Source organism: Primulina tabacum, chromosome 12 (assembly GCF_025594145.1).
Source record: "Primulina tabacum isolate GXHZ01 chromosome 12, ASM2559414v2, whole genome shotgun sequence".
NCBI classification, from domain to species: Eukaryota; Viridiplantae; Streptophyta; class Magnoliopsida; order Lamiales; family Gesneriaceae; genus Primulina; species Primulina tabacum.
In genome coordinates, this window is record NC_134561.1 from 21,898,256 (window position 1) to 21,925,326 (window position 27,071).

A 27,071-nucleotide genomic window follows, 5' to 3' on the forward strand; every position below is an offset into this window, starting at 1 on the left:
CACATGGGCATGACTTAAGGACTATCTAAGAGGCCTAGATGAGGCTGCACAAGGGCTGGATAGGAAGGAATAGGGGCTAGACAAAAATTGGTTCTTTAGGGGTCTAGGGCTAGGTTGTTTGGGAATTTAAGAGGAAGGCCATGTGAGTCATATCCAGGTGAGGGGATGGGCTTGTGAGGGTCGTAGCATCAAGTCATGAGGGTCCAAGCTTGGTTGGATGGTCCAGGAAGGGGAGGCACACGGTTTGGCCTCATAAGACTAGGCCGTGTGCAAGAATTGTTTGAACCATGCACGTCCTTGTGCATTGGCTATAGAGGTTGGTCCAGTAGGTTCGTAAGGGTTCTTTCTAGGTCCTAGGATGGGTGGTTAGGGGTTGGTCGCGTCGGCTAAAGGCTATGCTTGAAGGAACTCTCGAATGGTTAGGGCTAAGGTTTGGACAAATAAGCGCAGAAATTTCTAGCAGATTTCTAGGCATTTCCGAAGGTGTTAGATGGCTTGAATTGGGTTGAAAAGGGGTCGGTTAGGTGTGGTTAAGCTATGATTATAGTTCGGTTAAGTTTCGAGTTGATTCAGGTTAAAACTGGGACTTAGGGTAAAGTTTTAAAACGAATCACAAATTTAGTTAAGGAGATTAAGTTTACGATTAATAAATGTTTATGGGCATGTTTTAAGATGATATGGTAAGATTGGAGGGATTCGGGTTGTCGTTTTAAGGTCCAAGGGTAAAATGACCGAGTTGGGGTTTCAGGGGCAAAATGGTCATTTGACACCTGAATTACGCAGTCCTGGCAGTGTCCTGAATGCAGTAACGAATGTTAAAATGTATATTTTGAAAGGTTATGGAATTTCTTATGAAAGTTGTAAAATGTTAAAGAATAAGTTGCATGCTTGGTTACGAGAAAATGTTATATGCTTGAATTTTTATAAGTGATGGACATAATAAAAATGTTTTGAAGGATGTGATTTTACTGTGAATAATACGAACATGAATACGAATATGAAATGACACGATGACATGCAAGACCAAGGCTCAGTTGACGGGTGAGAGTGTCGCAGATGTCCCCGCCGCTTGGTACCATGGTAATACGTGAGATTGATCAATCGACAAATAACTAATACAAAAGTCACAATTAATGATCTGAATTCATCTAAGGGGAAAACATATATGTGTATGATGAGCGGAAATGAATATTTTTATGTTTATGAAAGATCATGAAAGTTATGTTAATTACAGTACTTTTCACTGTTGTATGTGGATATATACGTATGACTTGTTACTATGCTTAAGATTGTTGAGTCAATAGACTCACTAGGTGTGAATGCATTTTAAATAAAATTGATTTATAGACATTTCAGTTGGTATCAGGGCAATGTTCTTGTAAAGGGTTGTGCCACCGCCAGTTCTAGTAAGCTCAATCGTCAAGCCTCAAGTCTATAAGTTTGAATGATTTTAATGATGGCACCTGAATGTCTACATGATTTATATGCTTAAGTTACATGTTTAAATGTTTTATTAAGTTAATTGGTATTTATGTTTAAGTTGATCAATAAATGGTTCTTATAAGCTAAATGGTTAGACGCTTACATTTAATTGCATGTTGGTTACGTTAGAATTTGGAATACGTTCAGATATAATGACTCATAGACGCATGCCTAGAACTAATAAGAAAAGTGATACTCACGAGGATCATAGAGAGAATGTACCTCAACCTCCTAATGGGGATGCTGCTACTAGAGTGCTAGAGGGTATGACATTCTTATTTGAGCAGCAGGCTCCGAGGCCACAACATATATGTATGATCAGTGCAGGAGGCTGGTTCCAAAGGAGTTTTCAGATACAACTGACCCATTTGTTGCTGAGGGCTGGATCAGATCCTTTGAGGTACATTTCCGTTATCTGAATATGGGGGATGCTGATTGAGTTAGGTGTGCCACTTATATTCTGCGGGATGATGCTTTCCTTTAATGGGAAGGAGCTGAGCAGGGTGTCAATCTTACCACCCTTACTTGGGTGCGATTCAAGGACATTTTCTACGAGAAGTATTTCACTGGTTACTTCAGAGGACTCTTGAAGAAGGAGTTTATGAGTTTCCGTCAGAGAGACACGTCTATGGCTGAGTTCGTAAGGAAGTTTGATAGGGGTTGTCACTTCGTGCCCCTCATTGCTAGAGATGCTACTGAGAAACTGAGGCATTTATTGGATGGCCTCCGACCCACTATTCGCCGAGATGTGATGTTGATGAGACTGGTGGATTTTGCAGCTGCCACTGCTTGTGCATTCCAAGCTGAACAAGTCTTGAAGAATATTGATTTTTAAATACAGCGCAAGAGGCAACAAAATCAGCATAAATCTCAGCCGATCAAGAGGCAGTTTACGGGGCCTCTCGAAGCTCAGGGGCGACAAAAGCCCCAAGGACAGTTCAAGAAGCCGAGGCATCAGAAGCCACCACAGAATTCAGGTGCCTCAAATCCTGAGAAGAGGCAACCGTGCAAGCAATGCAACCGTTTCCACTTTGGAAAATGCATTTGGGGATAATTTAAGTGCTTCATTTGCAAAGAGAAGGATCATAAAGCTGCGGATTGTCCGAGGGATAAGGGACATATTATTGGTAGGGCATATGTCATGCATGCTGAGGTGGCTGAAGCAGAGCCAGATACAACTTTGATCACTGGTAACCTAACTGCTTAACGTTCATACATTGCTTTTATTGCATAAAATATTAAATTGGTTAGTGGAATTGATTGGGATAATAAAAAAATTAGAAAAAACTAGGTTGAATACACTGCCTTAGTTAGATTTAAGGGATGACATTAAAAATTTTAGAAATTGGGCATAAAATATGAGCATTAAGAATATTAAGGAATAAACTTAATAAAAATAAGGATTTTAAGGCTTAAAAATGAAGGGATCGAAATATGGGGCGCTTATTGAATAAATAAAAAAATAGAAGGGCCAAATTGCAAAAATTGAGAGTTTAAGGGTCTAACTGCACAAGGCCGAGAATTCACGGACTAAATTGCAAATTTGAGAATTTAAGGGGCTGTTTTGCGAATCCTAGAAAGCAAGGGCTGTTTCCGTAATTTTTGGAATTTTAGGGAGCAAAACATTGAATTTTGAGAAGTAAGGGCCTAAATTGATTAAGTTCGAAATTTATTGGGCAAAGAATGCAATTTTTGAAATTTTAAGGGCCAAATTGGAGAATTTCTATATATTAAGGGCCTGAGATGCAATTTTCGAAACCTATTTTGGGTAATTGGTGCATTTTCGAGATTTATTAAGGGTGAAGTGTGATAATTTTCAAGCATTTTGGGTGAATAATGATAGAAATTCTTTAAGCTATCGATTCGATTGAATTTGATGCTATATATGTCGTAGGAAGGATATTTATTACAGGTGTAGCTACCTATGCATTGCTAGATTCAGGAGCTACACACTCATTTATATCTGAGACGTTTGTCAAGCGACTGAAGATTATACCCGAGGATTTGGATTTGGAGTTTAAAGTTTTCATTCTTTCTGGTGAAAAGATGGTTACCACGAGCACCGTAAGGAATCTGGAGCTTCGTTTGCTGAAGAATGCGGTTCAGGCAGATCTCATCGTACTCCCGATGCCTGAGTTCAACATCATTCTTGGCATGGATTGGCTATATTTGAATTGAGTTTCCATAGATTTCCGGCAGAGGTCAGTATCTATTAGATCGTCCAGCAAGAAATCTTTATTTTTGAGGCAACAAAGAACAAGCAAATGCCGCACATTATCTCCTGGATCTGTGCGAGGAAGCTTATGAGACAAGGCTGCCAAGCTTTTCTAGCGAATACTACCTCAATACCTATTCCAGATAGTCAGAAGCTAGAGGATGTTGAGGTCGCCAGAGACTTTCCTAGCATCTTTCCTGAGGACGTTTCTGGATTCCACCAGATCGAGAGGTGGAATTTTCTATTGAATTGATGCCGGGTACAGTGTCAATCTCTAAGGCACCCTATCGTCTAGCACCAGCTGAGATGAAAGAGCTGAAAGATAAATTTCAGGAGTTGCTGGACAAAGGTTTGATTTGTCCAAGTCATTCTCCTTGGGATGCACCAGTATTATTCGTAAAGAAGAAGGATGGTAGTATACAACTCTGCATTGACTATAGTGAGTTGAACAGATTCACCATCAAGAATAAGTATCCCTTACCTAGAATCAAGGACTTGTTTGATAAGCTGCAAGGAGCTTCGATTTTCTTGAAGATAGATCTTCGTTCGGGATAACATCAGCTGAAGGTGAAGGAGCTAGATATTCATAAGACGGCTTTTAGGACTCGTTATAGGCACTACAAATTTATGGTGATGCCATTCGGATTGACCAATGCACCAACAATTTTCATGGATCTCATGAATTGCGTATTTAGGCCGTATATGGATCAGTTTATCATAGTCTTTATAGATGATATTCTGATTTGCTCGAGGAGCAAAGAAGAGCACAGTCAGCACTTAAGAACGGCTCTACAGATACTGCAAGATAGAAAGTTATTAGCTAAGTTCACCAAGTGCGAATTTTGGCTCGAGATAGTGGCATTCTAAGGCCACATTATTTCTAGAGATGGAGTTGAGGTCGATCCCAGTAAGGTAGAGGCTGTTAGAGGGTGGCTCGAACCTAAGAGTGTCACTGAGATCTGTAGTTTCTTGTGTCTAGCTGGCTACTACCGGAAGTTCATTTAAGGTTTTCCTTCTATTGCAATACCCCTGACCACCCTGACAAAGAAAAATGCGAAGTTTATTTTGGGATCAAACCGCCAGGCGAGTTTCGAGAAATTGAAACAAGCTTTGACTTCGGCACTAGTTCTATCAATACCATCAGGACAAGGAGAGTATGTATTCTATACAGACGCTTCAAAGCTTTGTTTAGGCGCAGTTCTGATGCAAATTGATTGAGTGATAGTATATGCATCTAGATAGTTGAAAGTTCATGAGAAAAATTACCCAACTCATGACCTCGAGCTTGCAGCAGTAGTGTAGAGCCCAAAATCAGCACACGTAAAACCCATGCATTTATTTAATTGTTAAATTATTTAATCAAGTTTAAAATTATTTTTGAGATGCATGATTTATGAAATTATATTATTTTAAATTATTTATATTTATGTGATGCACGTTAAAATATTTCTTGAGTTTCATGTTTTAGGCGATTATTCGATGCAAAACCGAGGAAAAGAGACCAATGACGATTTTGGCAATTTTTAAAATGTGGTATTTTATTTTAAGTTGGGTTTGGGGCATTTTAAAAGGTTTATTTAATTTTTAGCATTTTTAAAGCCTAATTTAATTATTAGGTGATTTTATGAATTTAAAGTTTTAAAGATTTGTCAATTGTACATTTTATTTTAAATTAAGAGATGTTATTTAAAGTTAGAGGAAGGTTAGTATTTTAATTAGTTGTTAATTATTAGTTTAGCACAATTTTATCCCCTAATTATTAAAACACATGCGCACACACTTACACACAAACATATACACGTTAAAACATACACACACATTTCCTTGCCTCTTCATTTCCATTTGTTTTGAAGAAAAGCCATGGTTCTAAGAACCAAGTGCAGCTGCCCCTCTCTCTCCAATTTTCCAGCAAGTTTTCATCATTTTCTTCAAGTTAATCGAGCCAAAATCGTTCCGGATCAACCCTCGCATCTCTCCCGCTTCGGTATCGTCGGTTCGGTAATTTCAATTATCAAAAGAACATGTATAATCTTTTGTTTCCGCATCGATCTTGTTATATTTTATGTTCTTATGTTTATTATGCGTAAAAATCCATGTATGTTGTACAAAGTTTGATAAAAAATTTGTCGGATCGGTTTTGAAACGATTTTAGATCTGGAAACTCGAAATTTGCTGTCATTTTAAATAATACGACTATTTGGTCGATTTTCTGGAAACACTTTCAACATATAAATCATAAAACTTTTTGATACCCTCGATTTGACAGTAAATTCGAAATATTTGGATAAGAAATGAGTGAGTTATGATCGTTTTTGTGGGACTGCTCAAACTGCGTTTTTTTTTTTAAAAATGCGTTCTTGATGTGTTCTTGAAGTTTTTGAGTTGCAGGCTTCGTTGGACACCGCCGGGCTTGTGCTACTGCATTTATATTTGTTATGGGATGTATTTAGGTGTTATTTGGTGGTTCGTTTGGGTCGGGAATGGCTTGGGATGTAATAAAAATCGTAGGAAGCAAAATGATGTTGAATTACGGGTTATTGATGTATTGAAGTTTCTTGTCGATGGTTGGGGACGTTTGAGGTGTTTGTACGGGTTTGAATCAATGTAATAGCATCCTAGGATGAGTCTCGAGGTGTTGGTTCATGGTCCCTAGGCTTGGATTGGAAGAATGAATCAATAAGTTAGTGAATTTTCGCGAGTTTGCAAGTCCAGAGGCTACCCGGACCCCGGCACGGAGTCCGTGTACATTTTTCCTTCAAAATGAAAATTTTCAGCATCTACAGGGACCCCGAAACGGACCCTTACACGGGTTTGATGTTATGATTTAGTACAATGATTAAACGAGGCCAAGTCCCGAGAGATTTAGAATGTTTTGTCATTTTTGGGTGTGAGCATGACTATACGTCTAAGTTATGCAAGATAGGTATTTGAACTCATGTTAGTCTATACAGTAGTGGCCCCAAGCGAGATCCAACGAATCTCTCAACGCCATGTAAGTATGTGCGACGTGCAAAAGAAAAAAAATTTAGTTTTTGAAGTATGCTAAATGTCTTGTGACCAAATTTTGAATGGGTTTGGAAGTGGGTGAACGTGGCCGAGGACCTCTCCACCCTGATAAAGCATGACCAGGGAGCAATCCACCCGTTAAAGCATGAACGGGGATCTCATGTATGTGGTAGTGGACTTTCCCTGCCAGCTCAGTACTGTGGTTTAGTCTGATCATGCACTTTTATGTATGGGTCACTTGCTTTGAACATATCTCTACCCAAAATGATGTTATGTATGCTCAAGTATGTATGATGCAAGTATGTTTAAAAAAATTCTTATGATGATGGCACGTCTACGTTTATGCTACTATGTTCAAGTTTCAAGTATGTTTATGCTATTACGTTCAAGTTTCAAGTATGTAAGCCCTATTTTAAAGATGCATGTGATTTTATTATGTAGTACTTGCTATCTTCAGTTTATACATGTTGAGTCTTTAGACTCACTAGACTTGATCGATGCAGGTGATGATGACTTTGAGGAGACGAGGGGTGGGGATCAATGAGCCAACTTGGACTGCGCATGGGGCTAAACCCGAGGACCGCCCATGTTTTAAGAGTTTATGCATGACAATTTTAATATTCATATTTAATGAAGTGATTTATGATGTTTAGACGATTATTACTTTTGGCAAACTTGGTTTTGGTTGTTTTTATTGCAAATGTTTTTAGACGAGCAAGTTATTTTATTGCAAATTTGAAAGTTTATTTTGTATTTAAGAAAATTTTTATTTTTTCGCAAATTTTAAAGTAGTTTAAAAGTATGATACATTACAGTTGGTATCAGAGCGGTGTTCTTGTATAGGGTTATGCCTACTGCCAGTTGCGAGAAGCTCAGAAGTCACACATCAAGTCTGTAAGTTTTAAAGTTTTAAACTCATTCATGTAATATGTATCAAAGCATGATTTCAGCATGTGCTTGTTTAAGTTCAAATTACGTGCATCTTATGATATTGATATGATGTTCATGCATGTTGGGTTTACGTGTTGGGTAAATATTGGAAAAGTATGCCTCCTAGACATAGGATTGTGCGTGAAGCAGGCGATGAGAATAGGGAAGCTCAGGATGGGGAGAGGGTCACTCCTCCTCATCCAACCCTAGATATGCAGGCTCAGATGCTTGCCGGGATGACCAGTTCTTCGCACAGTTTGCGGTGAACCAGACTACATTAGACACAAGGATGAGGCCCAGACCGGAGGCAGTCTATGAGAGGTTTAAGAGGATGGATCCGAAGGAGTTCTCGGGGACTACTGACCCGATTATAGCTGAAGGATGGATTAAGTCCATCGAAGTCATTTTTACGTTTATGGAGCTGCAGGATGCAGATAGGGTCAGGTGTGCCACATTCCTTCTGACAAGAGATGCAGACTTTGGTGAGAAAGCGCATCAGTGTCAGTGAACTTACAAACACTGACGTGGAATGGGTTCAAGGAGGTTTTCTAAGCCAAGTACTTCACTGAAGAAGTACGCTCCAGCCTGACCAGGGAGTTCATGTCGCTGTGACAGGGAGACAGCAGCGTGGCAGATTTTGTCAGGAAGTTTGAGAGGGGGTGTCAATTGTGCCCCTGATTGTAAATGATGCCCTGGAGAATCTGAGGAATTTTATGGATGGGTTGCGGACGATCTTGCGTCGTGATGTTCGAGTTGCTGATCCTACGACTTATGCAGTTGCCGTGTTGAGAGATTTGGCGGCAGAGCAGGATCAGAGGGACATTGAGGTCGATAGGCAGGGCAAGAGGCCCTATCAGGCGCCTCAGCAGCAACAGGAGCAGCGACCTCAGTTTAAGAGGCTTTTCCCAGTACAGCAGGGGAAGAGACCATTTTAGGGACCGCCGAAAGGCAAAGGTCCTATTCCTCCACCGAAGGCTCCTCAGAGACTCGGTGAGTACCCAGTGTGCCCAAAGTGCAATCGCTAGCATCGGGGACAGTGTTTATTTGAATCAGGCAAATGCTTCAAGTGCGGAGCCAGCAATCATATGCTTAGAGGCTGCCGGCAGTGGATGCAACCGACCCAGGGAAGAGTGTTTGCCATGCAAGCAGAGGAGGTAAACCCAGATACGACCCTGTTGACTGGTAACTTATTTAATTCAGCACCGCATTTTTTTTGCCATGCATGTTTCGATTTTATATCGGATTATTAGTGTGCTAGTTAGTCATTTTGGTGACTAGGTGTAGAGATTTCTACTGTGCTTGAGGTTAAGATTAGAATTTTTGGGATATAAGTTTTTGTGTTGTACCAACGTCTCTCAGGAATATTTTCATAAAGAGAGTAGCCACGAAGGCCTTGATAGATTCAGAGGCCACTCACTCTTTTATTTCGGAGAGGTTCGCTAATCATTTGGACGTCAAGTCCATTGGGCTCGACGTGAGTTATTAAGTGACAGCCCCATCAGGGGAAGAGCTATCAGCTACTAGCGTGGTCAGAGACATCGATCTTGAACTGCAGGGCTACCTAGTCTACACCGATCTAATTGTGTTTCCGATGCCAGAATTTGATATTATCTTGGGAATGGACTGGCTGACGAAGAATAGAGTCCTTATTGATTTTTCAGAAAAGGTCAGTATTGATTAGACCGTTAGGCATGGAGCAGTTTCTCTTTGAACCGGATAGATGGAGAAGTTTCCCTTGCATGATCTCTTGCATGCACGCACGGAGACTTATTCACAAAGGTGTCAGGCTTTCTTGGCCATTATTATTTCCGCACCTGATGTGCCCACTTCATCTATATCTGATGTACCAGTGGTCAGAGATTTCCCTGACGTTTTTCCTGATGACGTCACAGGCCTTCCACCAGAGAGAGAGGTGGAGTTCGCTATTTATCTTGTGCCAGGCACTGTGCCAATCTCTAAGGCACCGTACTGACTAGCTCCAGTTGAGATGTTAGAGCTCAAGCAACAGATTCAAGAGCTTCTTAACAAAGAATTCATTCGCCCTAGTTTCTCACCATGATGCGAACCAGTGCTCTTTATAAAGAAGAAAGATGGGAGCATGAGATTGTGTATCGACTATTGAGAACTAAACAAGGTAACGATAAAGAATAAATACCCACTACCATGGATCGAGGACTTGTTTGATCAGTTGCAGGGAGCTATAGTGTTCTATAAGATAGATGTTCGATCGGGGTATCATCAGCTGAAAGTAAAGGATGTAGATGTTCATAAGATAGCCTTCAGAACCAGATATGGGCATTACGAGTTTTTAGTGATGTCGTTTGGAATTAGAATGCCCCAGTGATTTTTATGGACTTGATGAATCGAGTATTCTAGCCCTTCCTAGATCAGTTCGTCATAGTGTTCATCGACGACATTCTCATAGACTCGAAGAGCCATGAGGAGCACGTTAGCATTTGGGGATAGTTTTTCAGGTCTTGCAGATTCGCAACTTGTTTGCAAAATATAGTAAGTGTGAATTTTGGTTGGAGAAGGTAGCGTTTTTGGGTCATGTAATTTCTAGCAGTGGCATTGAGGTGGATCCAGCTAAGGTAGCAGCAGTTAAGGAATGGGTTGAGCCGAAGAATGCGTCAGAGATCCGCAGTTTCCTAGGCCTAGCAGGCTACTACAGAAAATTTATTCAGGGATTTTCTTCGATAACAGTGTCACTCACTTTATTGACTAAGAAGAATGCTAAATTCATTTGGAGTGATGAGTGTCAGAAGAGCTTTGATACTTTGAAGCAAGCTCTTATTACAGCGCCACTGTTAGGCATGACAGCAGGGCAAGGCAATTTCGTGCTATACATTGATGCCTCTAAGCTCGGTTTAGGCGCAGTTTTGATGCAGCGTGATTGGGTCATAGCTTATGCCTCCATACAGTTGAAGGTGCATGAGAAGAACTACCCGATCTATGATCTTGATTTAGCCGATGTCTTTGCGTTGAAGATATGGAGACATTACTTGTACCGCGAGAAATGCCAGATATTCACTGATCACAAGAGTCTCAAGTATTTCTTCACGCAGAAAGAATTGAATATGAGACAAAGATGGTGGTTAGAGTTAGTGAAAGATTAAAATTGTGAAATTAGCTACCATCCAGGGAAAGCTAATATAATGGCAGATGCCTTGAGCAGAAAAGTTGCATTCGCAGCAAAGTTGTCAGTACAGAGATCTCTTCAGTCAGAGACTTAGAGATTTTGGTTAGAGGTTTTTCCCAAGGGCAGACCTCCTAAGCTGTAAGATCTGACAGTCCAATCCTCTTTGTTTGACCGAATCCGTAGAGGTCAGCCTTCAGATGAGCAGTTGCAGAAATGGAGACTAAAAGATGAGGCCAAGGGCAGTGTACTCTACACAGTGTCCGATGGTATTTTGAGGTACAGAGGAAGGATGTGGGTGCCTAGTGTTGATTCGATCAGAAAGGATATTCTGACAGAGGAACATGTATCTCCGTATTCTATTCAATCCAGGAGGTACCAAGATGTACAAAGATTTGTAAATTCTATATTGGTGGCCGGGTATGAAGAGAGACATCCGTCGATTTGTGTCTGAATGCCTCACTTGTCAACAAATGAAGGCAGAGCATCAGAGGCCAGCAGGAATGCTTAAGCCACTCCCTATCCCTGAGTGGAAGTGGGAGAATATCAGCATGGACTTCGTTGTTGGTTTGCCGAGGTCAGTCAGAGGATCCAATGCTATTTCGGTTATAGTGGATTGACTTACTAAGTCGGCACACTTTTTGCCAGTGAAGACGACTTTCTCCATGATGCAGTATGCGGAGCTCTATATCAGGGAGATAGTTCGATTGCACGGGATCCCAGTTTCTATTGTGTACGACAGGGACCCGAGGTTTACATCGTCTTTTTGGAAGAGTTTGCATGTAGCCATGGGGACGAAGTTGCTATTCAGTACAGCTTTCCACCCTCAGACAGATGGCCAGTCTGAGCGAGTGATTCAGATTTTAGAGGATTTGTTGAGAGCCTATGTGATTGATTTCCTTGGGAATTGGGAATCGAAGCTGCCTCTTGTGAAGTTTACCTACAACAACAGTTTTCAATCATCTATATGTATGGCACTTTACGAGGCACTATATGGGAGGAAGTGCAGATCAACGATTCATTGGGATGAAGTAGTTGAGAGATCAGAACTTGGTCCAGAGATTGTTCAGCGGACTGCAGACGTGGTGGTCAAGATCCGAGACAGAATGAAGACCGCCCAGAGTCGTCAAAAGTGTTATGCTGACAAGAGGAGAAGGGATCTTGAGTTTGCCGTAGGTGATCACGTTTTCGTAAAGATAGCACCTATGAAGGGTGTTATGTGATTTGGGAAGAGAGGCAAGCTTAGTCCGAGATTTATTGGATCGTTCGAGATTCTTGACAAAGTTGAGACACTAGCTTATCGTGTAGCCCAACTGTCGAATCTGGCTCGTGTACACAATGTGTTCCACGTCTCGATGCTGAGGAAGAACCTAGCAAATCCTTCGCATGATTTGAGTTTTGAGCCGTTGCAGTTGGCTCCAGATCTGTCATATGAGGAAAGACTTGTCCAAATCCTAGATCGGCAGGATTGGAGGCTTCCGAAAAAAGTAACTAATCTGGTCAAGGTCTGGTGGCTGAATCAATCAGTGGAGGAGGCAACTTGGGAGACCGAGGCAGATATGAGAATTCGCTACCCGGAGTTGTTTGGTAAGACTTAATTTTGAGGATGAAATTTATTTAAGTGGGGGAGGAACTGTAGAGCCCAAAATCAGCACACGTAAAATCCATGCATTTATTTAATTGTTAAATTATTTAATCAAGTTTGAAATTATTTTTGAGATGCATGATTTATGAAATTACATTATTTTATATTATTTATGTTTATGTGATGCACGTTAAAATGTTTCTTGAGTTTCATGTTTCAGCCGAATATTCGATGCGGGACCGATGAAAAGAGACTGGCGACGATTTTGGAAATTTTTAAAATGTGGTATTTTATTTGAAGTTGGGTTTGGGGCATTTTAAAAGGTTTATTTAATTTTTAGCATTTTAAAAGCCTAATTTAATTATTAGGTGATTTTATGACTTTAAAGTTTTAAAGATTTGTCACTTGTACATTTTATTTTAAATTAAGAGATGTTATTTAAAGTTAGAGTAAGGTTAGTATTTTAATTAGTTGTTAATTATTAGTTAAATACAATTTTATCCCTTAATTATTAAAAACACACGCACACACACTTACACACACACATATACAAATTAAAACATACACACACATTTCTTTGCCTCTTCAATTTCCATTTGTTTTGAAGAAAAGCTAGGGTTCTAAGAACCAAGTGCAACCGCCCCTCCCTCTCCAATTTTCCAGCAAGTTTTCGTCACTTTTCTTTAAGTTAATCGAGCCACAAATCGTTCGGGATCAACCCTCGCATTTCTCCCGCTCCGGTATCGTTGGTTCTGTAATTTAATTACCAAAAGGCATGTATAATCTTTTGTTTCTGCATCGATCTTGTTATATTATATGTTCTTATGTTTATTATACGTAAAAATCTATGTATGTTGTAAAAAGTTTGAGCAAAAATTTGTTGGATCGGTTTTGAAACGATTTTAGATCTGGAAACTCAACATTTTCTGTCATTTTAAATACTGCGACTTTTCGGTTGATTTTCTGGAAAACCTTTTAAAAAATAAATCGTAGAAATTTTTGATACCTTCGATTTGACAGTAAATTCGAAATATTTGGATAAGAAATGAGTGAGTTATGATTGTTGTTGTCGGACTGCTCAAACTGCGTTTTTTTTAAAAAATGCGTTCTTGATGTGTTCTTGAAGTTTTTGAGTTGCAGGCTTCGTTGGACACCGCCGGGCTTGTGCTACTGCATTTATATTTGTTATGGGATGTATTTAGGTGTTATTTGGTGGTTCGTTTGGGTCGGGAATGGCTTGGGATGTAATAAAAATCGTAGGAAGCAAAATGATGTTGAATTACGGGTTATTGATGTATTGAAGTTTCTTGTCGATGGTTGGGGACGTTTGAGGTGTTTGTACGGGTTTGAATCAATGTAATAGCATCCTAGGATGAGTCTCGAGGTGTTGGTTCATGGTCCCTAGGCTTGGATTGGAAGAATGAATCAATAAGTTAGTGAATTTTCGCGAGTTTGCAAGTCCAGAGGCTACCCGGACCCCGGCACGGAGTCCATTTCCATTTTTCCTTCAAAATGCGAATTTCCGGAAACTACACGGACCCCGACAAGGACCCTTACACGGGGTCTGTGTCCTTTTAAATTTTTTTTTAAAATTTTTTTATTTTTTGAGGGATTGTTTCTTTGATGTTATGATTTAGTACAATGATTAAACGAGGTCGATTCCCGAGAGATTTAGAATGTTTTGTCATTTTTTGGTGTGAGCATGACTATACGTCTAAGTTATGCAAGATAGGTATTCGAACTCATGTTATTCTATGCATCCGTGGCCCCAAGCGAGATCAAATGAATCTCTCTACGCCATGTAAGTATGTTCGACGTACAAAAGAAATTTTTTTTATGTTTTTTAGGTATGCTAAATGTCTTGTGACCGAATTATGAATGGGTTTGGAAGTCGGTGAACGTTGCCGAGGACCTCTCCACCCCGATAAAGCATGACCGGGTTTAGATCAGGATTGGAAAGCGATAAAGCATGACCAGGGAGCAATCCACCCGTTAAAGCATGAACGGGGATCTCATGTATGTGGTAGTGGACTTTCCCTGCCAGCCCAGTACTGTGGTTTAGTCTGATCATACACTTTTATGTATGGGTCACTTGCTTTGAAACATATCTCTACGCAAAATGATGTTATGTATGCTCAAGTATGTATGATGCAAGTATGTTTAAGAAAGTCTTATGATGATGGCACGTCTACGTTTATGCTACTACGTTCAAGTTTCAAATATGTTTATGCTATTACGTTCAAGTTTCAAGTATGTAAGCCCTACTTTAAAGATGTATGTGGTTTTATTATGTAGTACTTGCTATCTTCAGTTTATACATGTTGAGTCTTTAGACTCACTACACTTGATCGATGCAGTTGAGGATGACTTTGAGGAGACGAGAGGTGAGGACCAATGAGCCGGCTTGGACTGCGCAGGGGGCTAAACTCGAGGACCGCCCATATTTTATGATTTTATGCATGAAGATTTTTAATACTCTAATTTAATGAAGTGGTTTATGATGTTTAAACGATTATTACTTTTGGCAAACTTGGTTTTGGTTGTTTTTACTGCAAATGTTTTTAGACGAGCAAGTTATTTTAATGCAAATTTGAAATTTTATTTTGTATTTAAGAAAATTTTTATTTTTCCGCAAATTTTAAAGTAGTTTAAAAGTAAGGTACGTTACAAATAGTATTTGCTCTGAAGGTCAGGAGACATTACTTATATGGAGAGAAGTGCAATATTTTCACTGATCATAAAATCTTGAAGTATTTCTTCACCAAAAAGAGTTGAATATGAGGCAGCAAAGATGGTTAGAGCTGGTGAAGGATTACGATTACGATATTAGCTACCATCTGGGGAAGGCGAACGTGGTTGCAGACGCTTTAAGTATAAAGACAGCTATTATCGCACAATTGACAGCTCACAAACCATTACAAGCAGAGAATCAGCGATTCGAGCTTGCATTGTGTCTAGGCTACTATGACAGTTCAGTCGACCCTGAGGGATAAAATCCGCGAAGGTCAGTCTTTCGATGAGCAATTATGTTAATGGAGACCGAGAGATGAATCAAAAGGGTCAGAAACTATATTCGGAGGAGGATTGCATGGTTCGATACCGAGATCCTTTGGATTCCTAGTGGTGATTCAATGAGAAAATTTGTTATGAAGGAAGCCCATAATACTCCGTACTCCATTCATCCTGGAAGTACAAAGATGTATAAGGATTTGCAGACATTGTATTGGTGGCCAAGCATGAAACAAGATTTCTTGCATTTTGTGTCCGATTGTTTGACATGCCAGAAATTTAAGGCAGAACACCAGAGGCCAGTAGGGAAGCTTAAGTCGATTCATGTTCTCGAGTGGAAATTGGAAAATATATCGATGGACTTTGTAGTGGGATTGCTAAGGACTATCAGAGGATTCAACGCCATTTGGTTGATAGTTGATCGTCTTACTAAATCAGTACACTTTCTTCCTATTAAGACGACATTCACCATGACTCAGTAAGAGGATTTGTACATCAAGAGATAGTCCGATTGCACGGAATTCCGGTGTCTATTGTTTCGGACAGAGATTCGAGGTTCACATCGTCCTTATAGAAGAGTTACATTTAGCTATGGGAACAAAGTTGTTGTTCAGTATAGTGTTTCATCCTCAGACCGATGGTCAGTCCGAAAGGGTGTTTCAGATTTTGGAGGAACTACTCCGAGCTCGTGTGATTGATTTCCAAGGAAGTTGGGAACTGAATTTACCTCTAGTATAGCTCACCTATAACTATAGTTATCAATCGTCTATAGGCATGGCTCCTTATAAGGAACTTTATGGGAGGAAATGTTGATCACCAATACATTGGGACGAGGTTGGTGAAAGAGGAGGGTTAGGACCGGACCGGACTTGATAAACAGACAACAGAGCTAGTAGTCAAAATCCGAGGTAGGATGAAGACTCCTCAAAGCCGCCAGAAAAACTATGCTGATAAGCGGCAAGGGAAACTAGAGTTTACAGTAGGTGACCACGTGTTCGTGAAAGTAGCACCTATGAAGGGTGTTATGAGATCTGGCAAGAAAGGCAAACAAAGTCGGAGGTTCATAGGACCGTTTAAGGTTCTGGAGAGGATTGGAACATTAGCTTGTAGAGTGGTGTCGCCACCGATACTAACTGGAGTGCATAATGTGTTCCATGTCTTGATGCTGCGAAAGCACACGTCAATTTCTTCACATGTACTGAATTATGAACATCTGTAGTTGACTCTGAATATGTCCTACGAGGAAAAGCCTAAACAAATTATAGATAGGCAAAAAAGAAGGCTCCGAAATAAGGTTATTCAAATAGTTAAAATAAAGTGGAAAAATCATTCGGATGAGGAAGCTACTTGGGAAACCGAGACTGACATGAGGAGTCTCTACTTGGAGTTACTTGGTGAATATTAATTTCGAGGACGAAATTTATTTAAGGGAGAGAGGAATTGAAAGATTCAAAATACGATAACGTAATTCAACTGTACGCAAATATAGGAAAAATGAAAAATGCCTAATTAAATTATTTTGAATGCATTGATTATATGTAGTAGGCATGTTTACACGTTTAAAATTTGGTTTTCTATTAGAATGCCTAAAAAAATGTTTTCAAGGATTATTCGAGACGCGACCGGGGAACGGAGACCAGAGACTATAGAGGAAAAATATTTTTATTAAATGATTATGATGGATCGATTCTGGCACCTATGAGGGTGCTTCAAACACAATATTCTCATTGAGCTGCAATAGCTCTTGTTCTAATAATGTATAAACCGATGAATTAGATCGATTTTGGTTTGAAACCAATCGAAAAACACTCGAAGTAATCATTCGTTAAGAAAAATTGAAGTATTTTAAATGACTTTTAGCTTGTGTAAACTGGTTTAAGGGGAATCAGTTCGAGTTTGTATCAATTCAGTTATGGGAAGAACTGAACTGATATCAGCTTAACTAATCAAATCATTTTAAAACAAAAGTTAAGCACTTAAATACACAAGATATGTTTATGGATGTTCGGAGACTTTAACAACTCCTACGTCACCCTTCTACCACCTCGGATAGGATCCACTAGAAGACTTTGATTTATAGAATACCTTGTATAAACCCACCCAGCTTAGAACTTACCTACTGCCTAACTGAACTCCTAGTATAGACTGAAAGCATCACCTTCCAGCCAACACTTGTTTAACGTCTGTGTGTCAAAGACTACATACACAAGTTTTACGTCTTATGCAAGACGGTATTTGAGTGGAGGTGAGTGTGTGTGTGAGAGAGAACTGATCTCTGAAAACTAATCGAAAGTGTTCTCACATACTGAGGGAAAAAGCTTCTAAAACTAAACTAATAACACATTGAAGTGTTTCATCTGGGCTGATTGCTTCTTTAAAGATTATATGCAATAAGCGTGTCTTTTCTTTTATCTCTTATTTTTCACCTCTTGTTCTTCTTTTTGTTGATGGTCTTGGTCTGTATTTATAGCAGTAATGCGACCGTACATCAAGACTCATCACATGTGATCGTTGCAGCTTGAATGTGTTCCTTGAAATTTGTGTCTCGACTTTTCCGACAGCCATTCTGGAATATTTTGTTTTTAAGCTTTGCTTCAACATCCATTATTGTACTATTTATAGTATAGATGCTTTTGTACCTTTGTGCACAACTGGATCCTATAGAATAAGCTTGTCGAGTTCTGCAACTGATTGGTTCTAACTGATGTTCTGAACTGGTTCGTTGAACTGATCTTCAGTTAGACTGGTGAAATCAGTTTACTCGTCAATTGAACTGATTTCACTCTTTCATTTGAACTAGTCAAATGGGCTCTTCATTAGTTGAGCTCTTCATCAGCTGGCCAGGCTTCTAAAGATCTTTTGCTGAACCACCTTTCAGCTGGACAATCAGTTGATCTGGTTCAGTTCAATTAATCAATTGGCACTTTCAGTTTGAATTTTTCGATAGCTTCAGTTACGTTCAGCTAACTGCACACTTAGGTAAAATCATCAATAACAGAATAACAAGTTTTGTTAACATCAAAATCAAGTAAGATTGAGAACATTAAATGTTCCAACATATTATTTTTAATTATTTAATATATGAAAATTTAATAGATGAATTTCGAAAATGGTGTTTGTAATGCCTGAGATTTTGATTCTGTAAATCTGATATTATTGATTTTGAATTGATGTGATTATAGACGGGCCATTCCGAGACCAGATTGGGCAAAGCATATGAATTATGCATTTTTTTGGATAGAACTATTGGCGCCTGAGCGGTAGTTTTGACCGCCCGAGCGCCAATGTTCAGCAAGGATGGTTCACGGACAGAGAGTCTGGCGCCCGAGCGGTAGCTTTGACCGCCCGAGCGCCAGTGTTCAACGAAAATATGTTTTGGGCAGAAGGTGCGGCGCCCGAGCGGTAGTTTGTGACCGCCCGAGCGTCAACGTGCAATAAGAAAATATTTGGACAGAACATTCCGCGCCCAAGCGGTACGTCTTGACCGCCCGAGCGCCGACAGAAATGTTGGAAGAAAGAGACACGTATCATAAACATGCAACTTGATATATATATATATATATATATATATATTAGTTCCTTCAATTCTTTCAAAGGAAAAGAGAAAGAACGAGAAAGGGTCAGAAGAATTGTGTGAAAAATCCTTACGCCTTTACATTTCGATCCGTCCGTCTGATTTTCAATCCGACTTCAGTACCGTGTTCCTATCGACGAGAGCTTCAACTGGACGTAAGTTTTATTACGTTTTGATATGTTTTGAAATTATGATATGGAGGAAATCGGATATGATTCATATATGGTGTTTCTGATATGTTAGACATCGTATAATCCAAACCGGATTGAAGAAAGGATACCGTATGGAATTGTTATGAATTTCAGAGTTGATTTGATTGAGATGTGATATCAGATTTGTATCGTTATTGATTATGAGTTGTTGGAATTGATATCTGACTGATATGTATTGCTGGGTATATTGAGATTGTACAGTTATGCTGTTGAAACAGAATTTGATTTAGTTCTGATTATATCCAATATTGATCTGAGTTGTATATTGATACGATACCTCGATATTGTCCTTGCCAGATTGAGTATTTTTGTGTCTGATGAACCGTATATTCCTGAGATATCTCGATAATTTCCTGATTATTTTTATTGATGACATTTTGATTTATTCGGAGAATATGATTGATCATGCCGAGCATTTGAGAATTGTGTTGAGAACTCTGAGGGCTGAGAAACTGTATGTGAAACTGTCGAAATGTGAATTCTGGTTGAGACAGGTTGTATTTTTGGGTCTGATGAACCGTATATTCCTGAGATATCTCGATGATTTTGTGATTATTTTTATTGATGACATTTTGATTTATTCGGAGAATATGATTGATCATGCCGAGCATTTGAGAATTGTGTTGAGAACTCTGAGGGCTGAGAAACTGTATGCGAAACTGTCGAAATGTGGATTCTGGTTGAGACATGTCGTATTTTTGGGTCATATTATATCTGGAGATGGAATTTCTGTTGATCCTAGCAAGGTTGAGGCTGTGATCAGTTGGCCGAGACCGACTTCTGTACCAGAGATACGCAGTTTTATGGGTTTAGCCGGCTATTATCGTTGATTTATTAAAGATTTCTCGAGTATTGCTAAACCTATTACTTAGTTGACTCAGAAGAATGCTCCGTTTGTATGATCTGAAGACTCCGAATCCAGTTTTCTTGAGTTGAAGAAGAGACTGACCAGTGCTCTGATCTTGACTATTCCATCAGGTACTGGTGACTTTGTCGTTTATTGCGATGCTTCTCACAGAGGGTTGGGATGTGTTCTGATGCAGCGAGGACATGTGATTGCTTATGCCTCGAGACAGTTGAAGCCACATGAATCTCATTACCCAATTCATGATCTTGAATTGGCAGCCATTATATTTGCATTGAAGATATGGCGACATTATCTATACGGTGAGAAGTTCGAGATTTATTCTGATTATAAAAGTCTGAAATATCTGTTTTCACAGTCAGAGTTGAATATGAGACAACGAAGATGGCTTGATTTGCTTAAAGACTTTGATTGTGAAATCAAATACTATCCAGGAAAGTCCAATGCAGCAGCAGATGCACTGAGTCGAAAGGTATGTTCTTTATCCTTATCGACGATTGGTGTTTCAAATTTGATAGAAGATTGCTGTTTGTCTGGATTGGTATTTGAGACAGATTATAGACCGCTGAGATTATATGCTGTTCAAGTTGAACCATAGCTGATTTTGAGAATTAAAGCGGCTCAGAAAGTTGATCAGAATGTTCAGAATTCGATTTTGATGGTCAGATAGGGCATCGATCTGAGTATCAGGTACGGGATAGTGTACTGTATGTGAATAATCGTCTTGTTGTGCTGAATGTTTCAGAGTTGAAACGACAGATATTGTCAGAAGCACATAGCAATCGATTCAGTATTCATCCTGGTGGCAGAAAAATGTATAATGATTTGAAAAGACAGTTTTGGTGGAAACAGATGAAAGCTGATATTGCTGAGTTTGTATCAAAATGTCAGAATTGCCAATAGGTGAAAGCCGAGAGAAAGAAACCAGGAGGTCTATTGCATAGCCTGTCCATTCCTGAATGGAAATGGGATCACATTTCCATGGATTTTGTGACGAAGTTACCGAGATCCTCCCGAGGTTGTGATGCGATTTGGGTCGTGATTGACAGATTGACCAAATCAGCATGCTTTATTCCGTACAAGATGTAATGCCCGGAATCTTATTTGATAAATTGCGATTATTGATTTATAAATTGCTGTTATTATGGACGGAAAGGATCAGACCGGGAAAGACGAGAAAATATATGAAATGTGTGCGAGGACAGTACCATTGACGCACATGCGCGACACGATGCGCGCACATGCGCGAAATTGGCAGAAAATCTCGCGCATATGCGCGATGTGAGTGCGCGCATATGCGCGAGTCATATGGGAAGCCGAGTACAATTCCAGATAACCTCGCGCATATGCGCGGAGATGGGGCGCACATATGCGCGAGCTGCCGAGAAGCTTATTGCGGAGACCAGTAGGTCTCGCGCATATGCGCCGGTTGAGGTCGCGCATATGCGCGAGACGTGCAGTACATACAAGAGGCCACACGTCCCTTATCATGCAACGTGTATATATATATATATACATATAAGTATTGCATTGTTCTTCAGAATCTTCAGAAAGAAAGGGACGAGAAAACTTCGCGAAAATCCTTACGCCTTTATATTTCGATCCGTCCGTTAGATTTTGAATCCGATTTCAGTACTGTGTTCCAACCGACGAGAGCTTTAACTGGACGTAAGTTTTGTTACGTTTTGTTATCATTGGAAATTATGATATTGCCAGAATCGGATATGATTCATATATGGTGTTTCTGAAATGTTAGACATCGTATAATCGAAACCGGATTGAAGAACGGATACCGTATAGAATTGTTATGATTTTTTGAGTTGGATTGATTGATATATGATATCAGATTTGTATCGTTATTGATTATGAGATGTTGGGATTGATATCCGGTTGAGACTATATTGCTGGGTATATCGAGATTGTGCAGTTATGCTGTTGAATCAGAATTTGATTAAGTTCTAATTATATCCAGTATTGATTTGAGTTGTATAGTGATACAATACCCTCGATATTGTTATTGCCAGATTGATATTGACAGGCTTTGAATCCGAGGTTTCGACAGAGTCAGATAGACAAAAAAAAGGTATAAATCAATGTTGATTCGGGATTGTACAACTCGAGTTTGATTCAACTTGAGTTTCTCAAAATCACATAATGAATTATATTGCATTGATATTTGCAATTCTTGAGATTGATTTGCTTAGTCTATTGCTTTATAGCAGAGCAGGTGTCGAGTCATGGGCTGATGTGCCTAGTCATTGGCTGATGTGCCAAGTCTTTGGCTGATTCGCCAAGACACTGGATGATTGGTTTATATCGATGTCGCTTAGGAGTTGATTCATTCCTATCGCTGAAATTCGATATAGGTGCCCATATCCAGGAACCGGGATCCCTAGATTAGAAATGAGTCGAGTCTGAAATGACGAGTCTAGAGCTTTATTTACAGCCTCATATCGATATATGCCTTCTGAGTTGATACATGATGTTGATATATGTTTCATGCTTTTATATATGCTTTTATATGAATGCATGTTTACATTGTTTATACTGGGATATATTTCTCACCGGAGTTATCCGGCTGTTGTCTTGTTTGTATGTGTGCATGACAACAGGTGGGACATGATCTGGGTCACGAAGAGAATGAGAGATTCCAGATTAGCGTGGAGATCCGGACTTAGAGTAGAGTGAATTTCAGTACTTGATGTAGTGGCTGAACTCTAGTTGGAATAAACATATGTTTTACATGATTTGTACTTTATGTTGAGGTTTATATCAGATTGATTACTTTACGTTTCCACATTGTATTTTAAAAAAAAAATTTAAACCCAGATTAATTAAATGATCCTAATAATGATTAAGAAGATGGATTAGGTTCGTGTCCCCACACAAGATGACGTACAGACATGACCAGATGGCAGAGATCTATGTCAGAGAAATGGTCAGATTGCACAGAGTGCCGAATTCGATTGTTTCAGACCGTGATCCTCGATTTACTTCGCACTTCTGGCAGAGTTTACAGCAGGCTCTAGGTACGAAGTTACATCTGAGTACCGCATATCATCCACAGACCGACGGACAGTCAGAACAAAGACTATTCCGCTTGTGAAAGTTCAGTGGAGTCGTCATGGCATCGAAGAAGCTACATGGGAAACCGAATCAGACATGAGACAGAGATTTCCCGAGTTGTTTCACTGATGTGAGTTTTCTGTTTAACTTCTGTTATACATTTCTTTCTGATCTGATTTGATTACCGATGATTTCGGGGACGAAATCAGATCTTAGTGGGGGAGAAATGTAATGCCCGAGATTTTGATTCTGTTAATCTGATATTATTGATTTTGAATTGATGTGATTATAGACGGGCTATTCCAAGACCAGATTGGGCAAAGCATATGAATTATGCATTTTTTTGGACAGAACTATTGGCACCCGAGCGGTAGTTTTGACCGCCCGAGCGCCAATGTTCAAAAGGATGGTTCATGGACAGAGAGTCTAGCGCCCGAGCGGTAGTTTTGACCGCCCGAGCACAAGTGTTCAACGAAAATATGTTTCGGGCAGAAGGTACGGCGCCCGAGCGGTAGTTTGTGACCGCCCGAGCGCCAACGTGCAATAAGAAAATATTTGGACAGAACATTCCAAACCGGATTGAATAAAGGATACCGTACGGAATTGTTATGAATTTCGGAGTTGATTTGATTGAGATATAATATCAGATTTGTATCGTTATTGATTATGAGTTGTTGGAATTGATATCTGACTGATATGTATTGCTGGGTATATTGAGATTGTACAGTTATGCTGTTGAAACAGAATTTGATTTAGTTCTGATTATATCCAGTATTGATCTGAGTTGTATATTGATACGATACCTCGATATTGTCCTTGCCAGATTGAGTATTGACAGGCATTGAATCAGCGACTTTGACAAAGTCAGACTAACCGAAAGAAAGGTATAAACCAATGTTGATCCGGGATTGCACAACTCGATTTAGATTCAACTTGAGTTTCCCAAAATCACATATTGAATGATTATTGCATTAATATTTGCAATTCTTGATATTGATATGCTTATTCTATTGATTTATAGCAAAGCATGAGTTAGAGTCTTGGGCAGATATGCCTAGTCTTTGGCAGAACCTCCAAGTCACTGGACTTTTGGGTATATATCAATGTGCTTAGGAGTAGATCGACTTCTATTACAGATATTCAATATAGATAGACAAATTCTGGGAATAAGAACGTACCACCATCTGGCTGGGGAAAGTAGGTGGGAGAACGTTGCGTTCTTATTCAACAGGGATCCCTAGATTAGAAATGAGTCGAGTCTGAAATGACGAGTCCAGAGTTCTATTGACAGCTTTATATCGATACATGTCTTTCTGAGTTGATACATGCTATTGATATGTGTTTCACGCTTTTATATATGCTTTTATATGACTGCATGTTTACTTTGTTTATACTGGTATTATATTCTCACCGGAGTTATCCGGTTGTTGTCTTGTTTGTACGTGTGCATGACAACAGGTGGGGCAGGATCAGGATCAGGAAGAGGATGAGAGATTCAGAATTAGCGTGGAGATCCGGACTTAGAGTAGATTGATTTTCAGTACTTGATATAGTGACTGAACTTTAGTTTAAGATAAATAAATGTTGGACAAGACTTGTACTTTTATATTGACATGTGTATCAGATCGAGTACATTACGTTTTCGCATTTGCATTTTAAGAAAAAAAATTTATGTCCCACATTACTTAATTGTTATATTGATTCTTAATAATGATTAAGAAGACGAATTAGATTCGGGTCCCCACAGTGTTTTTGAGATGTTTTTACATGCTGAGTCGTATTTTAACCAGGTAATCGATTTTTGAAGAAATCATGGACTTTTTGGGGGCTCGGTTATTATTTTCGAAAGCTTTCATAAACAAGATATTTTTTCTACATGATATTGGACCTAATGGGCCTATTATACTAAAGTTATTTGGCTTAGCTTTCTACCTAATTATTTATATCAAAAGATGGAGTTTCTAAACCACAAAACACTTCATATCACACAAGAAACATAGGGTTTCTCACCTAGCAACCAACCACACCCACACACACCCACATTCAAGGTCATTCACATGACTTTTAAGGAAGAAAACGCAGCCAAGCCTTTCCCGTCTCTCCGTCAACATTCTTCTCATCTAGAATTGATTTTTAGTGCGTTAATCACGCAAAGGCACGCCTTAATCTTCCTTGCACATCGTTCATACCATATTATGTGTGAATATACATGTATGAAAAATATGATGCCCTCTTAATTATTTTGGTTTTTATGGCATACACATGGGAAAAACCTTGATTTCTTGAATGAATCTTGATGTTTACTGATGCACAAAGGAGGCTGCTAGGTTAGGGATCACAAGGGCATGATTTAGGGACTGTTTAGGTGCCCTACATGAGGCTGCACAAGGGCTGGATGGGAAGGAATAGGGGCTGCATGAAAATTGGTTCTTTAGGGGTCTAGGGATTGTTTGGGAATTTAAGGGTGGGGGGGGGGGGGGGGGGGGGGGCGTGCAGGTCCTATCCAGGCAAGGGACTGGGCTCGTGAGGGTCTTAGCTTCGAGTTAAAAGGGTTCACGCATGGCTGGATGGTCCAGCAAGGGGAGGCGCACGGTTTGGCCGCACAAAACAGTCCGCGAGCATGACTTGTTGGAACCATGCACGTCCTCGAGCATGGATGGTAGAGGTTGGTCCAGTAGGTTTCTAAAGGTTTGGTATAGGTCCTAGGATGTCTTTTGAAGGGCTGGTCGTGTTGGCTAAGGGCTAGGCCCGAAGGAACTCTCGAATGGTTAGGGCTAGGGTTTGGACAAATAAGCACAGAAATTTCCAGCAGCTTTCTAAGCTATTTTCAATGGTTTTAGATGACTTGAATTGAGTTGAAAAGAGGAGGGTTAGGTGTGCTTAAGCTATGGTTAAAGTTTGATAAGGTTTGTTTAAGTTTCGTTTTGACTCAGGTTAAAACCAAGACTTCGGGTCAAGTTGTAGAACAAATTACGAATTTAGTTAAGAAGCTCAATTTTACGACTAAAATATGTTCATGGGTGTGTTTTAAGGTGTTATGGTAAGTCTGGATGGGTTCGGGTCGTCATTTTAAAGTCCCAGGGTAAAATGGTCAAGTTAGGGTTTCAGAGACAAAATGATCATTTCACACTTGAATTACGTTAGCAGTCATGGCAATGTCCTGAATGTAATAATGAATGTTAAAATGTATATTTTGAAAGGTTACGGAATTTTCTAGATGAAAGTTATAAAATATTAAAGAATAAGTTGCATGCTTGGTTTCAAGAAAATGACTGAACTGGCTGGGCGGATGGTGCACTAACCGAGGACCTATGCATTGTTAGCTTTTCGCGCAATTATTGATAAAAAAAATACTTTAAATATTTTCATGACTTTTATGCTTATGAGTGGTTTTGAGAGGATTTAAAACGTTTATGCTACTTTTTAAAAATGCTAGTTTTAGGTGTGGTTTGACGTTTACAATTTTACGACTTTTACTGCACTTTTGGATTTTTGAGTAAAATAGATGGTGAGTTTATTTTGATGGTGCAAAAATTATATAAATATAAATATTAATGTATATTTCTACCGAATCCAAGGACTTTTTTAAAAAATAAATTTCTGGTACATTTTAAAGAAAAACGAGTTAGAGACATTTCATGGGTAGTAAGAAATACTCATTTGTCTGTGTTGATGAAAGAAATACTCATTTGTCTGTGTTGATGATTTCTTACATTTTATATGGGTAAGATTTCTTAGAGAAAAAGCATACACATTTGATGTTTTTAAAGAACTAAATGCTAGGATTACAAAAAATTTGCATATTCTGACTGTTGGTAAGATAAAGACCGACCATGGAAAGGAGTTTGAAAACTCTCAATTTGTGTCATTGTGTGATAAGAAGGGGATAGTTCATGAATTTTCGGCCCAAAATAATCCCCAACAAAATGATATAGCTGAAAGAAAAAATCGAACCTTGCAAGAAATGGCTCGAGTCATTCTAACCTTTAAA

The 27,071-nt window shown here is 39.3% G+C and overlaps 1 protein-coding gene across 1 annotated transcript; it reads left to right on the forward strand.

The window, feature by feature from the left end:
• The first annotated feature begins 727 nt into the window (after window positions 1-727).
• LOC142520262 (uncharacterized) lies at window positions 728-3,660 on the forward strand. The gene is made up of 6 exons (XM_075623266.1): window positions 728-836; window positions 1,630-1,746; window positions 1,974-2,248; window positions 2,324-2,459; window positions 2,559-2,672; window positions 3,419-3,660. Exons 1-6 carry the CDS (start codon window positions 728-730, stop codon window positions 3,658-3,660), a joined length of 993 nt encoding a protein of 330 aa, XP_075479381.1.
• The last annotated feature ends 23,411 nt before the right edge of the window (window positions 3,661-27,071 follow it).

Excerpts from the sequence above, each read along its gene's own strand:
- LOC142520262 (XM_075623266.1), top strand. The coding sequence starts at position 728 with ATGACCGAGTTGGGGTTTCAGGGGCAAAATGGTCATTTGACACCTGAA. Across the intron at positions 837-1,629 it reads TAAAATGTATATTTTGAAAG|ATATAATGACTCATAGACGC; the intron begins GTTATGGAATTT and ends GAATACGTTCAG. Across the intron at positions 2,460-2,558 it reads GAAGCCACCACAGAATTCAG|AGAAGGATCATAAAGCTGCG; the intron begins GTGCCTCAAATC and ends TCATTTGCAAAG.